Genomic DNA, 22,908 nt, shown 5'->3' with positions numbered 1-22,908 from the left:
CATGTACATGAGCACACGAAATCACAGAGACATACATAAATATACATACACATATATACACACAAAGACATATATACAAAGATGGGTGCACACACATACACACACACACACACACACAAACACACATACACACATTTTATAGCAGTTTAGATACAGTACAGTAGTTTTTGACCCTGTGAGTCTAGCCAGGGTTTTGTAACAAATGTTTTTCTTGTGCTGTGACTGTAAGAGCAATGAGTTCTCTATTGGGGAGAATTTATGTAGGGATATTTATGTACAGTATATACTTACTGCAATTTAAATATATCAGCATATTCATCAGCGGAGGGAAAATGTGTTCCTTTAAAGATTTACTCGTGAAGTTTCTGTACTCGGCAGCTATTTTACTCCCGAGCGCTGAGCAGAAGCATGGGAAAAGCCTGCAAAATATTGAGGAATAAACTTTTCAAGATCAGCCCAAGTTTTGTCTTGGATTGTTTGTCTCTTATGATTCAAATCCAGCCCGGTGGTGGTAGTGGCGGCCTTTAATTCTAGCACTCAGGAGGCAGAGGCAGGCCCGATCTACAGAGCAAGTTCCAGGATGGCCAAGGCTACACAGAGAAGCCCTGTCCCAAAAAAAAACAACAATTCAAATCCAATTCCAGAGGCTAACCCTGGCATGTAAGGGAAATCCTTCACCCAGCTGCATGTAACTGTGTAAAGTGGAGCTGAGGGGCAGCCAGCTATAGGAGGCCATCAAACAGAGCCCATGTTGGTCCCTGCAGAAGCCAAGCTGGAACAGGGAAGGAAGCTACAACCATGCATCTGAGTGAAGAGCGCATAGGAGGCGTGGGTGGGACCCCAAAGGTGAACATAAGCAGCTTCAGACAGCTTAGTCAGTGCTTCAAGTGCTACCTCAGCTCATAGCCCCATCAGCTCTGAGTGAGCAGCCACTAGAACCACACTCTTCTGGCTGGGTCTCAGAAAGCAACTTTCGGAAGAAGACCCCGCCTTTGAGAGAAGAAGGACCCGTGAGAAGCAGAGACAGGGAAGGACCCCAACGGGCTTCAACAGAGCTAGAGTCAGGAGCCACAGTTTTCATGAAGTTCAAGATTGGGTCCTACAAGTATGTCCCTGTCACTTGTTACATTTGTTATGCAAACCCTTTTCCCTATGGAAACAGGTCAGCATTAATTGCTTAATGTAATGTTGTTAGACGGTTGCCCTGATCCCTCTGCTACTCCAGTTACCAGATGCTAACTGCTATCACCTTGCTTTGCATATGAGGAGTGTCAAAAGTCAGGACTCCCTCCTTCCCAAGGGCACAACAAATCACAGTCCCCAAAGTCTGCTTATTTGCCCTGATCTCCAACAAGATGTCACAGATCCATTGAGTTCTGTGTGCTTCCTGTGCATGCAAAGAGGACCCCACAAAGAGGACCCCAAGAACAATGATGCAGGCCTCCAACAAAATTCTGCGCCTTCCTCCTTAGCTTCTTCCCCCCTTTTCTGCCCCTGTATTTGCAGGAGCCTTCTGTCATGGAATTGGCCAAACTGCTAAAACAATTCTCCCTCAAGGGCTAATGAATTAAAAACCAAAGCACTTATCTATATCCAAAAGATGCTTGAAGAGAGATGATGAATCATGGATGTTGGGTGCGTCTACCAGTACTGGAAAAAAACATGCAAGCTCCGAGCAACCAGTAGATCTTCAAATAAATATATCACACACGGGCAACTGCCTACCCACAGAACCAGCAAGAAAGACATGAAGAGGATTGTTTCATAACACTCTAAAGAAACCTCCAGGAGGGCAGCAGGAAGGGCAGGGCATTGTTTTAGAGATGAAAATCTCAGCCCCGAGGCTCTGCTTTGAGCCCCAGATCAAGGCAACTGGGGCAAGAGGGAGCAGGAGTCTGTGAGGGCAGGCTTCCAGCCTCCTGCCAACTGTCCCTGCATCCCTGCATCCCCGCATCCCGCATCCCTGCCTTGCCTTCTGGGCACCCCCTAAGTTATCTTTTGAAGGTAGGCAGGGTAGTCTCCTGCTAAGTTACCTTTTGAAAGTCTGTCTGCTTGGGGAGCAGGGGCATTTCTTCCTTTTTTTTCTTTCTTTTTAAAGGAATAATTTATACAGGACCCTTTTCTCAAATAGCTCAAGGCACTTCAGTGAGAGCCTCTGCAGGAAAAGAAGAGAATGGCCTGACCCCCCACATCAATAATGCAAAGGTGCTTCTTTTAATGAGGGGGCTGTCAATTTGACTTCCCATAGATCAGCAGAGGATCAAAAGTCACCAGTGGCTAACAGACCTGATTTGAGCAGGGGAGACAGTTTCCGGCCACTGTCCTGGCTATAGGCTGGCCACATCAAACAGCCACCTTGGAACCTGGGTGTTCTTTCACCTGCCTTTTGATCAGCCCCACAGCTGCAAACACAGGGTGCCTCAAAGGGGCCAGAGGACCTTGCTGGGTGATTCTTCCTAGTGAAAACTCGCTGGAGCTTATGTGGAGCAACCCATTCCTGTCCAGAGCGCCCACAAGCCAGCTTTTGGGAAACCAGATCAAATGATATTCAGCCAGACAACTATCCCAAATACTAAGACATATTGTAACTCCATCCCGTGTGCTGATCAAGGAGTACCGGGCTATACCCTCTCCAGCAGGACCCATCTCTTTGCATCCTCCATGCACACAGGTATTTCTTGCTGACAATGCTTGTACACATCGACCTTTCCTCCATGGCTCTGCCCCTTTTCCTTTCTACCCTTCCCACTCAGGAGCAGAGATTCAGAATGGCCCTTGGTTGCCCATCTTCTCCACTATGTGCCAGGTCTCGAGAACCATGTAGCACAGCACAGCTTCTTTGATAGCCCTCTCTGCCTAGCACAGGGTCAAGCCCAGTCAGTATCTGCTGACCCATATGGTGAAGGCTGACAGATACATTTTCTTTATAAGGGAAAAAGTAGCAATGAAGGAGGCAGTGGGGACGTGAGGTCTTCATCCTTTAACTTATTTATGCTTTAACTATAGTTGAAAATTAATCAACGTGAGTTCTGCAAGTACAGGGATTTTTGCCCATTTTCTTTACTCCCATTGATGCAAAAATATGATGACTTAGTTCACTGGCCAAGCTAGGAGGAAAACAGCCTTTAGGCTTTGTTAGAACTACTCAGTGAGTCCCAAACAAATCATAGCGTGTAGCAGGTCTCACGTGGGGGGTTTATTGGGAAGGATAATAGAAGCAGCCTCCTGGAGGGGGGGAGAAGAGAAAGGGGACTAAGGAAACCAAGGCTTTTATTGAGCCCGTGGTGCATGTGCAAGGGCACATGAGACATGGGCCATGTGCCAAGGGACAGACACAGGAACGCCTGTTGGGCTGCTAGAGGTAACTTGTCTGATTGCTAGGTCCCTCAAGAGCTGGCTGAAAAAATGCCTGACTGTCGTGCAGTCACTTCTAGCTGTCCACTGATGTGCCTGATTGCCAACCTTCCTCCTCTCGGTATCTTTCCTGGGGATATTTTACATTTTCCTATTTTAGGAAACTTGACACTGGCTAGAGTTACTAGAAAGAGGAACTTCAGTTAAGAAAGTAACTTCATTATGATTGCCTGTAAACAACTATGTGGGGCATTTTCTTGATCAGTAATGACTGATGTGGCAAGGCCCAGATAGATCACTAGGCAAGTGGGCAAGTAGGCCTATATACTTTTAAAAGTAGGATGAGCAAGTCAGAAAGCAGCATTCCTCCATGGCCTCTGTTTCAGCTCCTGCTTCCAGGTTCCCACCTTGAGTTTGTTCCTACCTAACTTCTCATCATGATAGACTGTAAGCTGTAAGATAAAATAAACCCTTACCTCCTCAATTTGCTGTTGGTCGTGGTGTTTCATCACAGTGAAAGAAAGCAAACTAGGACAATACTAAAACTCTGTCGCTGCAGATAGTGCTTGATGAAGTGGCCTCCTGCCTCACACCACATCACTTTAGGTGCAGTGCTATATGGGGCTGAGCAAGGTCAGCGCCCTGGGAACACTGGTGAATCCAAACTCCCTTGGCTCAAAGCAGCAGCAAAAGACTAGGTGCTGGAACTGGGTCTGTGCCTCAGCCCGACTCACTTTAGATCAACAATCCTCTGCTCAGTTAAAGAAAGGCACCAGTAGGCCATTCTTTGGGGAAGCATTTCTTGAGTCTAGGGAGACTTGCTTTTTACTAATTAGTGATGCATGCAGCAGACAATTTTATCAACAACTGTTTTCAGCAAAATGGCTGGCTCTCCAGGACTGTGAACTGTAGCTTTGACTATCTACCTAAGAGATGCTCTTTTCTGCCTAGTGAGGGCTAAACCATCAACCACTGGTGTTATAGAGAACTGGGGGTGGGGGATGTTTCTCATGTCAAGGGGTAAAGTGTAGGTAACTGGAGCGACGCGATGCCACCCACTCTCCAACCTCTATACCTGGCTGGGGGCGGGGGGTGGGGTGGGGTGGGGTGGGGGATAAGACAGCAAAGATTCCCTGTTCGTCATCATCCCTGGGACATTCCAAAGTGACACCTCCAGTGTGTAGCTGTGGCCAGAGAGTACTTGTAACTAACACAAAATAAAATGAAACAGAAACAAGAAACGTAACAAGAATACCAATTCAACAAACTAAACGGGATACACACACCTCCTGAGTCCACTGCCTCACACCCAGGACCTAGCTCCAAGGCCAACAAGACCGAGGATGACTGACCATTGACTCGATGGGAGACAATATTTAAAAACAAACAAAGCCGGGCGTGGTGGTGCATGCCTTTAATCCCAGCACTTGGGAGGCAGAGGCAGGCGGATTTCTGAGTTTGAGGCCAGCCTGGTCTACAGAGTAAGTTCCAGGACAGCCAGGGCTACACAGAGAAACCCTGTCTCGAAAAACCAAAACAAACAAACAAACAAGCCACAATGATAAACAGACATTTTCAGGCATAAAGAATGTTAAGAATTTACATAAGTAACCCCATATATACAAAGTGATTCCAATACCCCCAGAAGTTCAGCCAGTCCTTTAAATACACACCTGCAAACCCATACCTGAAGAGCCAGGACTCTTTTCCACCTACACAGGTCTTTGACCTACAAAGATTGCACCTCCGATTACAGCACACCATAAGTTTTTGGCTGCCTCTGTTATTAGTAATATTTAAATTCATTCGGTAGAGTTGTAAATTGAACAGATAAGAGAAACTTTTTGGAGCCTCCTTTCCAACGCTCTCATACCTTCCTGAAAAGTCAAACCTTCTGGCCTCTCTGGTCTCGGTAGGAATTGAATGCTGGGGTAATGCTATCTTCAATAACCCAGGAGTTAGCAAGAATGTGCAAGCCACAAAGTCCCCCGACCCCAAAACCAGCCCTAAAGCTTCAGTGTCCTCCAGACCTAGGAGAACCATGGACAGGTCTTGGACAGGGTAGCCCCAGCAACTGCCTAACCATGCCTAAAACTGGACAAGGGAGCTATTTTAGGTGATGACCCATCAAGCACACTCACCTCAGGTTCCTCAGGACCATAGCCCACCAGGAGGTCACAGAGGAACAGGGAGGGGGCCCTGGCTCCGAGGCTGCATCACAGTCCCTAGCGTCCATCCTGAGGTGCCTCCACTGCTGAGGGAGCTGCCACAGGCTTCCAGGGACCAGGCTTACCCTCTCCTCCCCTGCTGCTCTTGCTCCGCCCCCTTCCTCTACCCAGAGGAAAACTTGGCCACCTACCTAAGGTCACACCCATTGCAGAGGCTGGGGCTTCCTCCCTGGTTGGTCTCATACCCAGACAAGCAGGTGATGAATAGAAATGCATTGATACATAGATATAACTATGTATCCATTTGTTTCATTCTCATTGCTTTTCATTAAATATCCCTATGAGCTTTGGCAGATGCTTCCCTTGCTAGGCCCACAGAATAAAGTAAAAACTCTTAAAATCTTGACAGTAGTTTTCTAGGCACGGCTTTATAAGATCTGCCTGCCATTGCTGTCACAAGAATTTCTTTGGTTCCCTTTGTTTAAGAAACAGTTGAAAGACTGGGAAAAAAAAACTGCTTAGTGGTCAAAGGCACTCATTGCTTTTGCAGGCAATAGCACATAGTCTATAATTCCAGATCCAGATCCTTTGTGGGCACTAGGCATGAAAGTAGTGTTCAGACAGATCCACATGCAGGCAAAACACATAAACATGAAATAATATATGATTTATGTAAACACCCTTCGGGCCAAGGAATTATGAGCTACACAATGACTTCATGTATCCAAAATGAAGATCTTTTTGATGTTTTGTTTCCTTATTATCAGTATATAGCAGAGCCTATTCTCCTGCCAAGGTTAGTGGACACCTGAGCCAGCTGCTACCTGGTACAAGTTATATTCCTGAAGCTTTCTCCTAAGAGCAAGAGCCACAGGCCTGCCAGAGCTGCCTCACAGAAGCCATCAGGCTAAAGGGTGGGGATGAGGAGAAAAAAAAGATGCAATGTGATGCCAGCATCCAGGCTTCCTCCCAGAGCAAAGCGCATCATGCCCTGAAGCCAAATGTACTTTCCCCGCCCCCGCCCCCGCCCCCCCCCCCCCCCCCCCGTGTGGGTCCTCAGTAGGCTTTGACTGTGAAGCCCTGGTGCAGGGGACTCTTCCACTGGGGGAAATGGACCCTTTCAGAAAAAAAGACAGCAGTCAATAAGTGTGTGATTTCATTTCATAGAATTGGCAAGGACAGAGTCTCTGTTTCCTCTTTTAATCGCTCTGACCATGCTCATTTCAGGGGCAGAACCCAGATTGACCCTCTGCTTTCCCTGTGCCAGAGCAAGCACTCTCCCAATGAGCGATATCCCTCACCCCCTTTATGTCTACAGCTTTATGTCTAAAGCTTGAGATAAGACCCTCACTAAGTGACTCCGGCGGACCTTGAGTTCACTGCATCCCTTGCAGAACTTTAACTTTTGCTCTCTCTGCCTTGGCCTCAAGAGTAGGTGAGATTACAGGGCCTGTGCTGACAGGGCCATCTGCAGGGTGTCCACTTTCTGATTCACATCAAGATCAGAGCAATCAGATTAGGCCCAGTCCGTGTCAGCTGTTTGACAGCTCTCTCATTCTTGGCCTTACATGCCTGATAGGTGAGGCGGCTGCCAGTGAGAATTATCAGGGCCACACCTGCTGATGGGAAATGTTCTTAGGATCCCACCCCAGGAGCTGGCCACAAAGGTGGATGGTCTGGAATTTCAGAGACCTTGTGCAAGGCACCGCTGATGAGCCTCTGGACCGGAGAGCTCTGAAGAGACCCAAGAGCGTGAGGAAGGAGGGGGCGAAGACCAGTTAGCCTCGAAGGATCCCAAATTTTATTTCCAGGTTGAGAGAACTGGGGCCTGCCCTTTAGTTGAGCAAGACGAAGCCCAACTTCTGGGGAAATGTTTGAAATGATCAGCAAAGTCTCTATAGCTGAAAATTAGGGCATTCTCTTCTTGGTAAGATTTGTACATCAGTGCCCTGGGAGAGACATTCTCCACCCTAGACACCCTAGACAGACAAACAGACAGACAGACACACATACCAGTTTCCTTATTTTCAGGCTAGGCTTGAACTCCTGATCCTCCCACTGCCTCTACCGCCAAGTATTGAAATGACAGCCATGCCCTACCATGCTCCTCTCTCCCCCCTTCAAACGGCACATTTAGAAGTCAGAGTCTAGAATCTCCAATCTGACTTGGCATAATTAAAAGAAAAAAATCATTTGAGATGGAGAGATGGCTCAGCAGTTAAGAGCACTGGCACTGACTGCTCTTCCAGAGGTCCCAAGGTCAATTCCCAGCAACCACATGGTGGCTCACAACCATCTGTAATGGGATCTGATACCCTCTTCTGGTGTGTCTGAAGACAGCGACAGTGTACTCATATACATAAAATAAATAAATAAAATCTTTTTTAAAAAATTTTTTTAATTATTCATTCACTTTTAAGTATCAATCACCGCACTGGGTACTGGAAGAAAAGGAACCGGAATTCCCTGGTAGGGACATGATCCGAGAGGGGGTTGTAACAGTATGGAACAGGAATTAAAAAGTGTCCCACATCAGAAATCAGATCAGGGAATAAGCGGTCTGGGGGTGGGAAGGGGAGGTGGAAAAAGAAACGGTGACTAGGCAACATTTGAGGGTCTCAGACGAGTTTATGTCTCAGCTGTGCTGGTGCTAGCCTCAATGTACGGAGCTCTCAGGTTGTGTGAAGTGCCTTGGCTACATGGAAATCATGTCAACAAAACTCCGCCCCTTCCCAGTGCAGGGCTGGGGATTGACCCAGACTCTTCAGGCAGCCTAGGTAAGCACTATAGCAAGGAGCTGCACCCAGCCCCAAGCTGACTTTCAGCGTCATTAGCAACGTGCACAGAAAGAACACAATTGAACATGTCCTGTGACATGTTGTATGGATGTTAAGATAAAGTCGCTGTTGCAGATACAGCAGAGACCAAGATGTTCCACCAAGAAAGAAATCCTCAGCTGGAGACAGGATAATTTTACCACCTAAAGTTATCTTGGACAAAGGCAATGGGCGATGCCCCTGTCCCCTGGCAACCTGCTCTGGAGGTAAATAGCTGGCGATGAAGTGTTTGGAGCTGTAGAGCCAGCAAACAACAATTAGTGGGTTTTGTTTTTTGTTACCCTGAGAATATTTCCCAGAGTGGGGAGGGGTCTCAGATCAAATAAACAGGAGAATGGAGACAGACAGTCAGCATCCACCTCTCTCTGCTTCCAGACTGCAGACTCAGTGTGAGTGACCCGTTCCACCCTGGGCTGCCTGCCGCAGCTGGAGCTGGTCTCTCTCCCAGGACTCCTCAACCACAAGGGATTGCATCCTCAAACTAGGAGCCCAAATGAATCCTCCCTGCCGTGGGTTGCTCTTGTCAGGTGTTTTGCCACAGAGATAACATGGTCAGGAATACATACAGATAAATCGGTATTTAATTGTTAGGAATTGCAGCCCGTTCTTCAGAATGGCCCCATCAATGTAGAATCCCAGCAGCACAGCACCAAGGACCTCGGCTCTCTTCCACTTTACCTTCCTCTCCTCATACTCTCTGAGCCTCCCATGTACAGAGCAATTTAGGAATTTAATGCTGATGAAATACAAGTGAAATATTAATAGTCCCAGGAATTGGGGAGCAAGTGAAGGAACTCACAGCACATAGTTTTCTGTTGAGGTTTCATATTGGTTTTGCACGTATCGAAGAGAATTTACCACATAAGTTCAAGGGTGAGAGTTGGGTCAGTCTCATGCGCTTGGTGTTGAGAGTTAATACAGGTATCCTATTAGCTCGAGTGGCAGATGCTCTGAGGATTCCTGAAGCCAAGGCTCTCTTTGAGCTGAAACTGGAAGTGCTCAAGAACACCAGAAGTATTCAGTCCATTATTCCTTCCAATGAGCTCTTCACAGTGCATGGTAAGCCTCACACGCCAGCTCCCCTTGTTATTTCATGATGAGAGAGGGCAGAGTGGTCTCTACGGAAGGGCCACCCATTAAACCTAGAGCTTTGTTGCCTCCTGCCAGTCTGGTTTCCTTGTCTGAGACCCTCCAGCTATTGCTTAGGTTGATGATTCTGAAGCCGGCGGTATAGTGCAGTGGCGAGTTCAATATCCCATCATTAACTCTTCCCCAAAGGCAAGTCAGTTATTTCCCACTATTCCTTCCCAGCTCACCGTCTCTTCTTTTGTTTCTACAAGGATTTCAAAAGCTATAGCCAATCATCTGGGAAGATGTGGACTTCAGCACAATAAAATAATCTACGTTGATGAGTATTTTATGTCTCAAAATCTTTCCTTGGCCAATGGTCTTCAATAACCACCCAGAGGCAACTGAAGAGAGAAGCATGTTGCTATCCACACTCCCCCCAAACCCAATTCACTCGTAAGATCTTGTCTCATATCTTGAAGAATTACCAACGTTAATTTCTTTCTCCTTTTAATGTTTAATTTTTATTTCATATGCATTGTGTATGTCTGTGCGAGAGTGTTGGATCTTGGAGTTACAGTTACAGAAAGTTGTGAACTGTCACGTGGGTGCTGGGAATTGAACCCCGGTCCTCTGGAAGAACAGTCAGTGCTCTTATCCACTGAGCCATCTCTACAGCCCTGGCAGCATCATCAATTTAAAAAAAACCTCAAAAGCAGTGTTCATCTCTATTCTATAGGATGTATGCCCTCGGTGATATTTATTTATTTGACCAGTATTTCTTTAAGCACATTCTCTATGTAGTACACATCTTTGGGGCGGTCTAATTTTATGCAGGGACTAACTCATGAAAAGCTGAACAACAACCAAGGAGTCGCTACCAAGCCATAAATAAATGTAACAGATAATACACATCCCCACGGGCTCACTAGTCAACATCTTCATAGGCAGAAAAGGTCAGGGGAAGATTAAAGGAAGGTACCACTCCGTTGCCTAGAAACAGCCTCAGAAATGGAAGATAACTGAAAAGGTCTTTCCAAAGAATCCCATAGAATGCTAACGCTGAGAGATCTGCATAAACAACCATTTAATTTACTCTAGTTTTACACAGAGCAAACTGCAAGCCAAGCAAGACCAAATGAGAGTTGGGTTGCGTTCACTCAGCTTTTCCAGAGCAGCCACTGCATACAAGACATAGCAAAGGCTATACCGAGTCAACACAGCAGGGAAGGCGGGGCTCCTCCTCAGAGGTCCTCAGAACCTGGCAGGAAAGGAGCCTGCATCGAAGCCACTGGGCGGGGCTATGGTGGAAAGGTTGTGGGAAGGTTGTGCTGGTTGTAAGCCTGACAGAGCCTCCTCTACTTGTTCTTGAGAAGAGCATAATTCAGTCGTTTCTTGTGAGGTAGACACTCCTCATTTCTGCATAAGTAATCAGGGTGGAAGAGCTTACACTTCCTTGTCCAACCACCTCCCATCTGCACGCACAGAGGCCGGGACAAAAGATGCTCCAGGGGAAGGCAGTGTACACCTGGATTCGTGGGAGGGGAAAACCCTATCGTTGGTTTTAGGCCTTGACAGGGAAGCAGGAAGTCACCCACGGAGAGGATTTTTTTTTTTCTTAACTCCTACTTTATTTTGTTTGTTTTAGGTTTTGTTTGGGTTTGTTTTATTCACTTAATTAAAAAAAAATCTAATAAATCCAGAGCTGATTACCCCGGAGGCAGTTTAGCTGGAAAGGTAAAGAATTAGATAAGACTCTGAGGGTCGGAGAGATCTATTCCTGAAAATGAAACCATACTCAGGAAACCATGGAGGAGACAAGAAAATAGAGAAAACAAGCACAATCGGTCACACAGCGTCACACACAGAAACGCATCGGGTTCCCAGCCTTCTAGATACCTGGCACTGGTGCAGAGGGCAGAATGAATCTATTCCCCTTTCTTTAAATCATCACCAAAGACAGCTCCGAAAGAAAGGTAGCTGTACTCCCCTCCCCTCCCCCCACGCCCATCCCCCCCACCACATACACACACAGCTGGAGTAAGTGAGCCCCGGCACAGCTGGAAATTAGAGCAGTCTCTCATCTTTGCCTTTAGTTTTTAAACAAGCAGGAAGAGAGCCCAGGGAACGCCCTCCCCACCCCCCACCCCCGGAGAACTACTTGGATCCTGATGTCAGTCAGCCTGGGGCTGTGTTCCTTGTCTTCCCTCCAGATGCTCCGTTGGAGCATCCTGCCCCTAGAGAGGAGTTTTAAAATAATAATAATATGTAGTGTGAAGTGAGATCATAGATATGAAAGCTCTCCTCTGAAGTGTTGTTTCCAGCCTACCCGGTACAGCACTGATATTATTTATTAATGACTGGATTTGATCTCTCTCTCTCTCTCTCTCTCTCTCTCTCTCTCTCTCTCTCTCTCTCTCTCTCTCTCCCTCTCCCTCTCTCTCTCTCTCTCTGGCTCCTGGGAAAATCCTCCTTCATTTAAAGCATGATAGTTTACAGACTAACATGGAAGATTAATCACTAGTAAATACGAATACCAAAATGGACAAGAGGTCTAGCCATGGCCTCTTCTGGCTCATCACCAGCCAAACGGGAACTAGAAACTGATAACTAGCAAGCCCACCCTCTTCAGACAAAAGAATGTGGGAGTAGGGATTAGAGGGGTGTTTCCACTCTCCTGTTGCTAAGGGTCAAAAAGAAGGGGTCAATGCTCTCTCCAAGAGTCTGAGTCCCAGGACCCAAAATTACTTAGCAGACATCAGCTCATTGCCCAGAGGTGAGTGTTGACTATCATTGTGAGGTGATTAATAAAGCAAGTTTTGTTAACCCTTGGTTATATGTTTGTGGGAGTGGAGCATTCGTGTATGCATGGGCTGGGGGTAGGGAGTTCATGTATGCATGGTGTTATGTGTGTATGTGTTGTGCATGTTCATGTGAAAGACTAAAGTCAACTTCAGGTGTTTTTCTCAAGAATTGGCCAGTTTTCTTCCTCCTCCTCCTCCTCCTCCTCCTCCTCTTCCTCCTCTTCTTCTCCCTCCTCCTCTTCTTCTTCTTTCTCTCTACTTATAGCCAAACTTACTCCCAACTAATCCACCTTATACCATCATTGCTTGCTTTTCTAGAACTATGTCCCAACTTTGAATAAGGTCGACCCTCTAAGAAGTTAAACAATATTTATCCTGTAGACCCAAATGTCCCTCACAGAACTCTGGCCCACCTCCATTCCTCTACAGAGCCATCCAACAGTGTAAGCTGTCTGGTGTTAATGCAGAGGTGAGAAGGTTAGACCCAGCAAAGAGGACAGTGACAAAGGCAGAGATGCAAGCAAGGTTAGCAAGAATTCATTTCAGGACCTTCTGCTCAGAGCATGTAGAGAAATGGACACTCTGGGCAAATACAGAAAAGTATGAACTTGCTTAGAATCTACAGGCCCAGGCTTTCGTGGAGACAATTCCATCTTGATTATGTATATACTTCCTACCAGTTTGCTGTACGTAGAAGAAGCCTATGATTATAAACACGGAAGGCCTGAACAATGGACTTGTCTTCAATGACACTGCCAATAGGAAACTCTGTGACTGGCATCAGCAAGTTACTGATAAAAGCAAGACATTTTCACCAGCCTTGATATCCAACCAGACAGTTAGCCCAAATCTCCTCCTGTGGGGAGACTCTAGCACAGCCTCTGCCCTGTGTGGAATGCCTGCATCTGTGCAAAACCTGAAGTATAACTACACATAAAGGAAGAGTTCGGTCTGAGAGGTTTAAATAGCCTGCAAATTATGACCTGGGCCTTGATATGGTCTGTAACCCCTACCTGACCTGCCAGAGAGCCTACAATGGCCTTGGTCCAGTACACAGAGACCCTATTTGGCCCTGCCTTTAAGCAGAATCGATTGACTGCTTTGGTAAGAGAAAAGGGCTGAGTTTCCACCCTAGAGCTATCTGTGGTAACATGAGTTACCAGCAATTAGAAAGGATCAGTCAGGCTGTGACTGTGGGTAGTGTCACTGCAATGTGGGAGGGTTTGGGGAGGACACTGGGAGTGGGCATCTCTTTTCTCCATATCCGTGATACTGAGGAGGAGGCTTGGGCGTCCTTTCTGCCTAGGAAAACATGCCACTTTATCAGTCAGGATAGAGCACAGTTTCCAGGTTCCACTTAGGGCAACAGGACATTTTGTAAGACCTCCGTTTCTATGAAGCAAGAAGCAAGGCATGTAAAGTATGTAGATGAGCAAGAAATTGAAACAATTGGTGCTTGCCAGAAACTTTCAAGACTCCTGGCTTCTACCAAGGCAAAGGTATTTAGGTATTCTAGCCAACACCAGGTAGTTGTGCTTTCAGAATTTGTTTTGAGCCGATCTCACCATGCATCCTTGGTTGATTTCGAACTTACTATGTAGACTTGATTATCCTCAAACTCACAGACATCCACCTGCCTCTGCCTCCTGAGTTCTAGGATTAAAGAAAGGCATGTGCCACCATGCCCAGGTGATGGGGTCTCACGGTCTGTTCTTATTTCTGTGTATGTGTGTAGGTCGCTGAGTGTATATGCTGTAAGAGTGCAGGAGCCTGCAGAGGCTCAGATCTTCTGGAGCTGGGATTACAGGTAGTTCGTGGGTGCTGGGAGCTTAACTTCAGGTCCCTGGAAAAGTATTCTAAACTGCTGAGCCATCTCTCCAGCTCCTAATAGATATTCTAAAATCGATGTGTGAGTTATTGTCTTGTTCTGTAAACTGTGCAGAATTCAGTCTTCCTCACTACAGGGTTTGTACAGAATGGTAACATTGAATGTGCATCAGTGTGTTTGCCCCGCGGTCTCGCAGGAAAGCTATCATTAGTAGAACTGACTGTGCTCATCCCCAATAGGATTAAATGATTCCTTCAGCAAAGGTACGGTGACTTGGGAAGGAACAATATAACGAAGCCATCTGAAATGTAAGATGTTCAAAATTCACCTAGAGCATGCAACTCCTACCTACAAGCTAGGGCCTCGCTTTATTTCTCTCCCTCCATTGTCCCAGAGGCTAACAGACTGCAGGCAGCCTATAGCATTTAATTGACCAAGTATAAAAATAGACACGCTGTTGTAATTCTTATATCTAACACGTGGAGGCAGCAGTGAGCCGGCGAGAAAAGAAAACAAAGGTGACATCTTCGAACCAGAAAGTTTGAATGGGGGTGAGGTTGGGGGAAGAGATACCACCAGCTGGCATGGTTAAAAATCATTTTGTGTCTTTCTTAGTCGTCTAAAACCTATTATTAAAAGAGCAAACTCTTCTAGCATATGTCCTCTGGAGTGGTTCATTTCCCTACTCTCTCTCTCTCTCTCTCTCTGCATGTGCGTCTTAATAGAAAGCCTTCTTTTCTATTCTGTTACAGAGATGGTTATTTTGAAGATTGCAAACTTCCTCCTGCCCAGTCCAAGTTGAAGTTCCGGGGGGAGGAAAAACGTTCCAGGCCGGCAGCTGTGCGCTGTACTGGACAACAAGCACCGCCTTTGTGGAGAGCCTCGTGGGATGATACCCAGGCAGAAGGTTAGAGAAATGGGTCTCCAGCGGTTCCCTTTACTGGGAGGAAAGAGATGGGGCCACACCTTCTTCGAAGAAGGCTTCGTTTCATTCCCGCAGATATGAAAAACTATGCTCATGGTCCCCTCAACTTTTTGAAGAACAAGATGGGCCCACAGCCAATCCCCTAAACCCTCAAGTGAGCAGACATCAAGTAGGGAAGACAGATGGAAGACAGGCAGACTGTAGCAAGCTGCTCCTCCTGAAAATTGACACCCTAGAGGGACATTGGGGATCACTCTCCACATGGCCCCAGAATGCAGCATCTAGAAGGGCAGGAGAGCCCCTCCCCACAAGAGGCCTTTTGTGTGCCTGTCAGGCTGGGTTGTATTTTTAGACTTAGCTAGGCCTGCTCTGGATTTCCCCTCACACAGCTGCTGCCGCTGCTTTCCAAAGCCCAGCCTAGGAAGCCGGGCTTCCCTAAGCCTTTGTTTGCCTGAAGAACGGAAGATAATGTTTGACAGGGGAGGGAGAGTTATGGGAGCCTGCAGAATTCTTTCCTCAACTCCCAGACAAGAGGGTAAGTCTTGTCACCCTATCCAGCAGCATCTTGTCACATACACACACACACACACACACACACACACCACCAGTCCAGCCTAGGACCTCCAGCCCATATTTGATCAGGACCAGCTGCCTCATGGCATGGATTGAGCCCAGTACATCTTTCGGAGTGAGAGAAAATTTTACTCCATGAGAAGGAAGCTCAGACCCAAGAACCATATTCAAAGCCACCTCTCTCAGCCACTCTGGTAAACAGGCTCTTCCTGCGTATTCTGTTTTAAAGCATTTAATTATTCCTCCATCTATAAATAAATAAATACTCGCTTGCTGTAGCATTTTCTTTCAATTTGCTACTGTAGACAAATCAAGACATGATTTATTCTTCTGATGTTGGCAGTCTTAAACCTCCCTCATTTGTTTTTTTAATATATATTTTTTTATTTTATGTGAGTACACTTTTATACTGTTACTGTCTTCAGAAACACCAGAAGAGGGCACCAGATCATATTACAGATGGTTTTGAGCCATTATGTGGTTGCTGGGAATTGAACTCAGGACCTCTGGAAGAGCAGTCAGTGCTCTTAACTGCTGAGCCATCTCTCCAGCCATCACCACCCTCCCATTTGCATTTTAAAACCTTCCCAACACCAGAAGTTACCTGTAGGGACTAAGGGGTGAACATGTTTTTTTGTTTTTGTTTTACTTTCTACTTTTTTTTCCCTACTGTTTTATCTTTATTCAAACAATGAGCTGTTACTGTTTGGCAATGGGAGTATTTTTAAGGTACAGTGCAGACAGCCAGTGGGTGGGAAACGAGGCATTTCTTGGTGTTGGGATTTTTAGATCCTGGCTTTGATAGGATGGTGGGCCTGACTAGTATAGCAGTGAGATGTTGTAAGAGAGGTGGGAAAGATGGATGGAGAGGGAGAGAAATGCTGTTGGTTCAAGGCAGGACCTGTGGTTAGGAAAACCTAGCCCTGCAGTACCAGAATGTATGCCAAAGACAATGGGATCCATGAGATTGAAGGACATGCTACACAAAGCACAGTCTACTGGATCTTATGGGCAGAAGCATGTCCTAGACAGAAGCAACATATCAAGATCCCTGCACTGCAGAGCAAGAGAAAGCATTCCTATCTAAACCTATGGTCATTGGAGTGTTAGCCAGGCTTCCTCAAAAGCTGCAAGCATGCCCAAATTCGGTATAAGAGCAGTCCGGCCAGCCATGCAAGCTCAAATGACTGTCTTATCATATGATAAGATGTATATGATATCTTAGTGATACCATATACAATTTGGGATGGGGTGCCAAGTCATTTGTTGGGCAAAATGACACTGAGGACCAAGATGGCTGTCATTATGTCAAATGGGATCCCTATAGCAATGAGACCTGATATAGCTTAAGTCTCTGGATGGAGGGGAATCTTCAGGATATACTGAGAACAATGGAGGAAGAGCAGGCAAGGGAGGACTCAGGTGCCGGTGGGACTCCATGTGAGGCAGGGAGTGAGGCCAGTGGCTGAAGGTGTGGAAGAAGGAGTTGTGTGACCAGTTAAAGCAGGCATTCTTCATCTGGCTAGAACTCAGGGGTCTGTGAACTTGAGTGGGAGAAACATCCTATTTTTATTTCTACATTCCCCCACTACAGCCTATTAGATACTTCCATGATTAATGTCAGAAAATTCATATAGGATAGTAATATCAATATTTATGACCTCAGCATTCATAACAATCACAGATTTTTGTATCCTATTTTCATATCACATGTCAGTTGTGGCAAATGTCTCTAAGTATCATTTCTGTTCATCATTAATTTAAAATGCTCGTAATTGGACCTGATAATGGATCGTGTTTTGTACAACATGGGTATATTTGCATGCATTAGCATATCAAAATGACTATAATTTTGAAAGCCGTATGTCCATTAAATAGTAATTTTGCAATCCTTTATTTATTATTATATATGTTAAGAAGTATTCTGAGAGGCAAGTCAAAACATTAGAAAGGGGACTGGAGGTATGGCTCAGGGATTAAGAGCACTGACTGCAAATACAGCTAGTGTTGTTGTTGTTGTTGTTGTTTGTTTTTGTTTTTTAATATATTGTAACCCCAGCACTCAGAAGGCTGAGGCAGGAGATGAGTTCAAGATTAGCCTGGGCTATCTCAAAACAATAAAAGAAGAAAGAAGAGGAAGAAGGAGGAGGAGGAGGAGGACGGCGACGACTATGATGATGATGATGAGAAGCAGCAGCTAGGTGTGATGGTACACACCTTTAATCCCAGCCTAGGGTGGCCGGCAGATCATTGTAAATTCAAGGCCAGCATGGTCTGAACAGGCCTTGCCCCATTTCTGGTCAGTCTGGGCATTCAGGCCTGTGAGGCCACCACGCAGTCACAGAGGAAGACCTGTTGAAGCAGAGAATACAGAGCTGAACAAACGGAAGCCAAGGTCAAAGCAAATGTTTACTTAAAATGAGGAAGGATATCATCACAGATTATAGATGTTTAAGAAGATAAATTCCACAGACCTTATGAAGACCACAACATAAGATTTACTTAATGGACACATTTCTGTAGCCCCTTCCTTTCCCTCCATTCTTGGCTGTGTATTTTGATCCTTTCGAAATGTCAATTTTTTTAAAAAATTCCTAACGTAACGACCAGATGGATAAGACAATATTTCTTCTAATCCGGCTGACTGGCATTTCTTGTGTTGGTGGTTGGGCTGTGGTGAATGCGCATGCAACTTCGCATGCAAACTTTTCTGTTTTTTTTTTTAGACAAAGCTGAACAGTGGCTTGTATATTGAAGTGTCAGTTTTATATTTGTTGTTAATTTTCTAGTCATATCTTTGCCTGTTTCTCTAGAAAACTTTTGGCATTTACCCTATCAAATTTAAAGCTATTTGATAAGCTGGGTGTGGTGGTACACAACCTTCATTTGATCACTCAAGAGCCTGAAGGAGGATTTTTTTTTTTAAGGGGGGTGGGTGTGTCCTGGAGAGATGGCTCAGCTTTGAGTACTGCAGGGGCAGAGGACCACAGTGTGGTTCCTAGCACCACCCATAGGAGGCAGCTCGTAATCTCCTGCAACCCCAGCTCCAGGGTGCTGCAGTCAGGTGTATACACACACACACACACACACACACACACACACACACACACACACGAGCACTTTCTTACACACACCCACTTAAATCTTTTTTTAAAAGACAGACTTTTTGTACAGTAGGAATGTTAGTGCTTTCTCTTCTCTCTCCCCATCCATTTGGTTTTGTATGTGTATAAGTATACTCGTCCAGGCCGGGCGTGGTGGCACACGCCTTTAATCCCAGCACTCGGGAGGCAGAGGCAGGCGGATTTCTGAGTTCGAGGCCAGGTCTACAAAATGAGTTCCAGGACAGCCAGAGATATACAGAGAAACCTTGTCTCAAAAAAAAAAAAAAGTATACTCATCCATGCATGCAGGCACTAGCAGAGGCCATTCAAGGACACTGGGTGACTTCCTCTACTGCTCTTGCCTTGTCACCCAGAAGCAGTCTCTCAGAAGAGGAAGCCTGTGGCTGGAGTGGCCTGCCTGTGAGCTCCTGGGATCAGCTTGTCTCTGCCCTTAATGCTAGGCCTGTAGGCAGGCACAGCCATACTGGGCTGTTTGCTGGGTGCTAGGATTTGAACTCATGTTTGCAGAACAAACCCTTTTACATTCTGAGCATCGTGCCACGCCTCCATTTTGGTCTTTTTTTTCTTCTTCTTCTATAATACAGGTTGTAAATATGTCCTCGTATGCTGATATACATCCTTTGACTTTGTTCATGGAGGTTTTGCTCTGCAAAAGATTAAACAATATTAAAGCGAATAAATGTAACAATATTTTATCTTGGTGTACCTTCATTTTGGGGCACAAATAGAACATTTGCCTCATACCCTGTTCATAGAGGAATTCAGCTGTATTTTCTTTTAATGCCGCACCCCCTTTGTTCTCAGATCCATTTTACAGTATCTTCCCTGATGGCTGGTTTGTTGTCCATTGCTGTAGGACAAGAAGCTTCAACATTTAGTGGGCTGGAAGCACGTCTGTTATGTGTGGCCATCAGTGCAGGCTGAGCTCAGCCGGCATGGCTGCTCAGCTAGCTTTGGTTCTCACACATAGTTGCTGTTTGGCGCTGGGCTGGGGCTGCTCAGAGCCTTGATGTGGGTGTTAGGACTTTCTCCTTCCTCGTCTGAGGCTGTAGCCTCTGCTCTCTGTGGCCTCTCTGTGTGGCCTCTCTAGTGGGGCAGTTGGACTGCTCTCCCTCCTCCTTCCTCCCTTTGTTGTCTTTCAGTTTCATTGTGATAACTTTTTTTGTTTTGTTTTTGTTTTCTTGTTTGTTTGTTTGTTTTTTCAAGCCAGGATTTCTCTATGTAGCCCTAGCTGTCCAGGAACTCAGGCTGGCCTCGAACTCAGAAATCCGCCTGCCTCTGCCTCCGGAGTGCTGGGATTAAAGGCGTGTGCCACCACACCTGGCTCTCATTGTGATAACTTTAACATGCTATAAAATCCACCCATTTAACATTTATGGTTCAGCTGGGAGTCATCATGCTTTTTTTTAATCTCAGCATTCATGAGCTAGATCTCTGTGACTCTACATATCAAGTTCCGGACCAGACATGGCTACATGGTGAAACCTAGTCTCAATCAGTCAGTCCATCAATCAATACATAGTTTACACTTCAATGTTCTCAGTGTATTCACAAAACTCATTCATGTAGTCCTAGTTGGCCTAGAACTTACCATGTAGACAATATTGTTAAAATTATGGTGATCCTCCTGCCTCTGCCTCTCAAGTTCTTTTTAATTGTAGCACTGATACATATCTCTGCATTGGCATTCTGTTCCTCAAGGTTCTCACTGATAGCATGTGTGTGTGCGTATATATATATATGTATATATATGTATATATACATATATATAATTAAACTAAGCTTTAACTTCTAAATTACGCTTTAACTATATATATATATGCATACATATATATGTACATATATGCATATATATGTAGTTATGTAGTTTTAAATCTTAGCTTAGAGGTAGAGTAGCTCTGGGCAGGACTCAGCTCATTGGCTAATAGGCAGGTGCCTTCTTGCTGTATCTTCACAAATTAAAGAGAGGGGGGAAAGCAACCAGAAACTGGGGAGAGTGAAGTAAGACACTAATGTTATATAGGGGGGTGCAGTATACACCACCATGACCTTACCTAAAGCTGGTAACCTCTCAAATACCCCATCCCCAAATATCAGCCCACTGGGGTCAGGGTTCAATACATGCTCGGGGGGAGGGGGGCACTCACAGTCAGCCTGCAACAATGTATGTAGAGTCTAAACACTGAACAAAGTTTCTTTTGTTAGTTCAGTTTAGTTTAGTTTAGTTTAGTTTAGTTTAGTTTAGTTTAGTTTAGTTTTTGTGATGGGTTTCTCTGTGTAGCCCTGGCTATCTTGGAATTCACTATGTAGACCAAACTAGCCTTGAACTTAGAACTCTGCCTGCCTCTGCCTCCCGAGTGCTGGGATTAAAGGTGTTCATATTCATGCCTGGCACTTCTGCCTTGAGTTCATCAAGAATCATATCCTCCATTTAAAGTTCCATGCATGAACCAGGCAGTGGTGGTGCATGCCTTTAATCCCAGCACTTGGGAGGCAGAGGGAAGCAGATTTCTGAGTTCGAGGCTAGCCTGGTCTATAGAGTGAGTTCCAGGACAGCCAGGGCTACACAGAGAAACCCTGTCTCAAAAAACAAAAAAAAACAAAACAAACAAAAAAAAAAAAACAAATTCCATACATGAGACGATTACTGGAGGGTTCTGACCAGTTCTAACTGCTCAGCTCGACCCCCATACTTCTGCAGCCAAAGTACTATGGGACTTAGTCTACCAGTGGATGCTGCTGCCTGTCCCATGGCCCAGTGGATGATGGGAGTCATCCCATCCCAGGAAGGAAAGAGTTGCGTGGACCTCCACCAGTAAGGCCAAACCATGTCCCCAACCCCACTTGCTTTTAGCTAGCCCCACAAGGGCCTTTGTTCACCTCCATGTTAGCCAATACAGATAAAAAGACAGTATCTTAGGCAACCGTAACTCAGGACTCACTGTACACCATGAGAACGCGTTGTTAGAGGCTCTCAGGGCTGGAATAAAACAAGCAAGCCTGAGCCTTTACCTTCACGGAAAATCCTCTTCTGCCTCTAGGGCACGGGTGACCATGATAAAACCCAGGATTTAAAATGATGGATCTGGTAATTACACAGGGCCTACCAGAGGAAACTCCCTGTATGAACACAGTCATTTAATCCTACTGCGGTTTGGGTTCCACTTGTCTGCCAAAGGTGTGTGTACTACATACTTGGTCAACAATGTAGTCGTATTGAGAGGCAGCGAAGCCATGAAGTGGTGATCTAGAAAGGTCAAGTCCTCCGTCCTCAGTAGGGATTAATTCAGTTCTCACAGGACTGGACTCCTTTCTGCAACAGGAAGCTGTCGTGGAAAGTGAGCCAGCTTCTCCCTAGTTTCCTGACTCCTGCCCGTATGCGTGACTGAGCCTTCAGAGTACAGCAGCCTTCCTTACTACATCTCCACTGCACTGTGCGGCCCCGGAAGGACCCTTGCGAGAGTTCATGACACTATGCTGTTTGGCTACATAGACTTTGCAGCTGCTAGGATCACAAGCCAAACCAACCTCTCTCCGATACCTGATGTCTAGCATATGGTCAAGGCGACACAAGAGGACAAACATAATATATATATTCAGTGTTATAAGATATATAACTATGATATTCAGTGTTATAAGAATTCTCATTTTAAAGTTAGGTAACTTGCCCATAGTCCGAAATGTAGTTTAAGACCTGGCATTTGAGCCCAGGCTGTCTGCCTCCAGCACGCCCCTGGAACACTCTCCACATCAGCCCCCCTGCCTCCACTGTGCCCCAGACACTGCAGGCTCCTCGCCTTATGACACAGTGCAGTTGTCCCTAGAGAAACACAGAGATCGGTTCCCATGGAGACAAGATTCTGCAGATGCTTGAGCCCCCTTATATCAAATTAATATCAGTTGTATGCAAACCTACAAACATCCCCTCTTCATACTTTAAATTGTACCTTATAATACAATGTAAGTGTGTATGCAGATAGGTGTTGTGTTATAGTTTCTATAAAATATCAACAAGAAAGTATACCTATACATATACCTATACATATACCTATACATATACCTATACCTATACCTATACCTATACCTATACCTATACCTATACCTATACCTATACCTATACCTATACATGTGTGTATACATGTACATATACAAAAATATGCATATATATATATATATTTGTACATGTCTGTATTTCCAATTCAGCACATATAAAACCCTTAAAGACC

The 22,908-nt window shown here is 45.5% G+C and overlaps 1 protein-coding gene across 2 annotated transcripts in view; it reads right to left on the bottom strand.

Annotated features, from left to right (window-relative positions):
- Positions 1 to 5,637, bottom strand: part of Abhd12b (abhydrolase domain containing 12B) — a 35,973-nt gene extending 30,336 nt beyond the window's left edge. Inside the window, exons 1-2 of one of the 2 annotated variants that reach the window (XM_030246486.1) lie at positions 5,496 to 5,637; positions 292 to 419 (exon numbers count right to left, since the gene is read on the bottom strand). In XM_030246486.1, coding sequence (XP_030102346.1) covers positions 292 to 419; positions 5,496 to 5,590 — 223 coding nt within the window. In that variant the 5' untranslated portion in view covers positions 5,591 to 5,637. The remainder of the gene's footprint in view (positions 1 to 291; positions 420 to 5,495) is intronic. The other variant, NM_001195033.2, reaches the window with a different exon arrangement.
- Positions 5,638 to 22,908: the final 17,271 nt, after the last annotated feature.

This window comes from Mus musculus, chromosome 12 (genome assembly GCF_000001635.26).
Source record: "Mus musculus strain C57BL/6J chromosome 12, GRCm38.p6 C57BL/6J".
Taxonomy (NCBI): Eukaryota; Metazoa; Chordata; class Mammalia; order Rodentia; family Muridae; genus Mus; species Mus musculus.
This window is presented reverse-complemented; position numbering and strand designations above follow the sequence as displayed.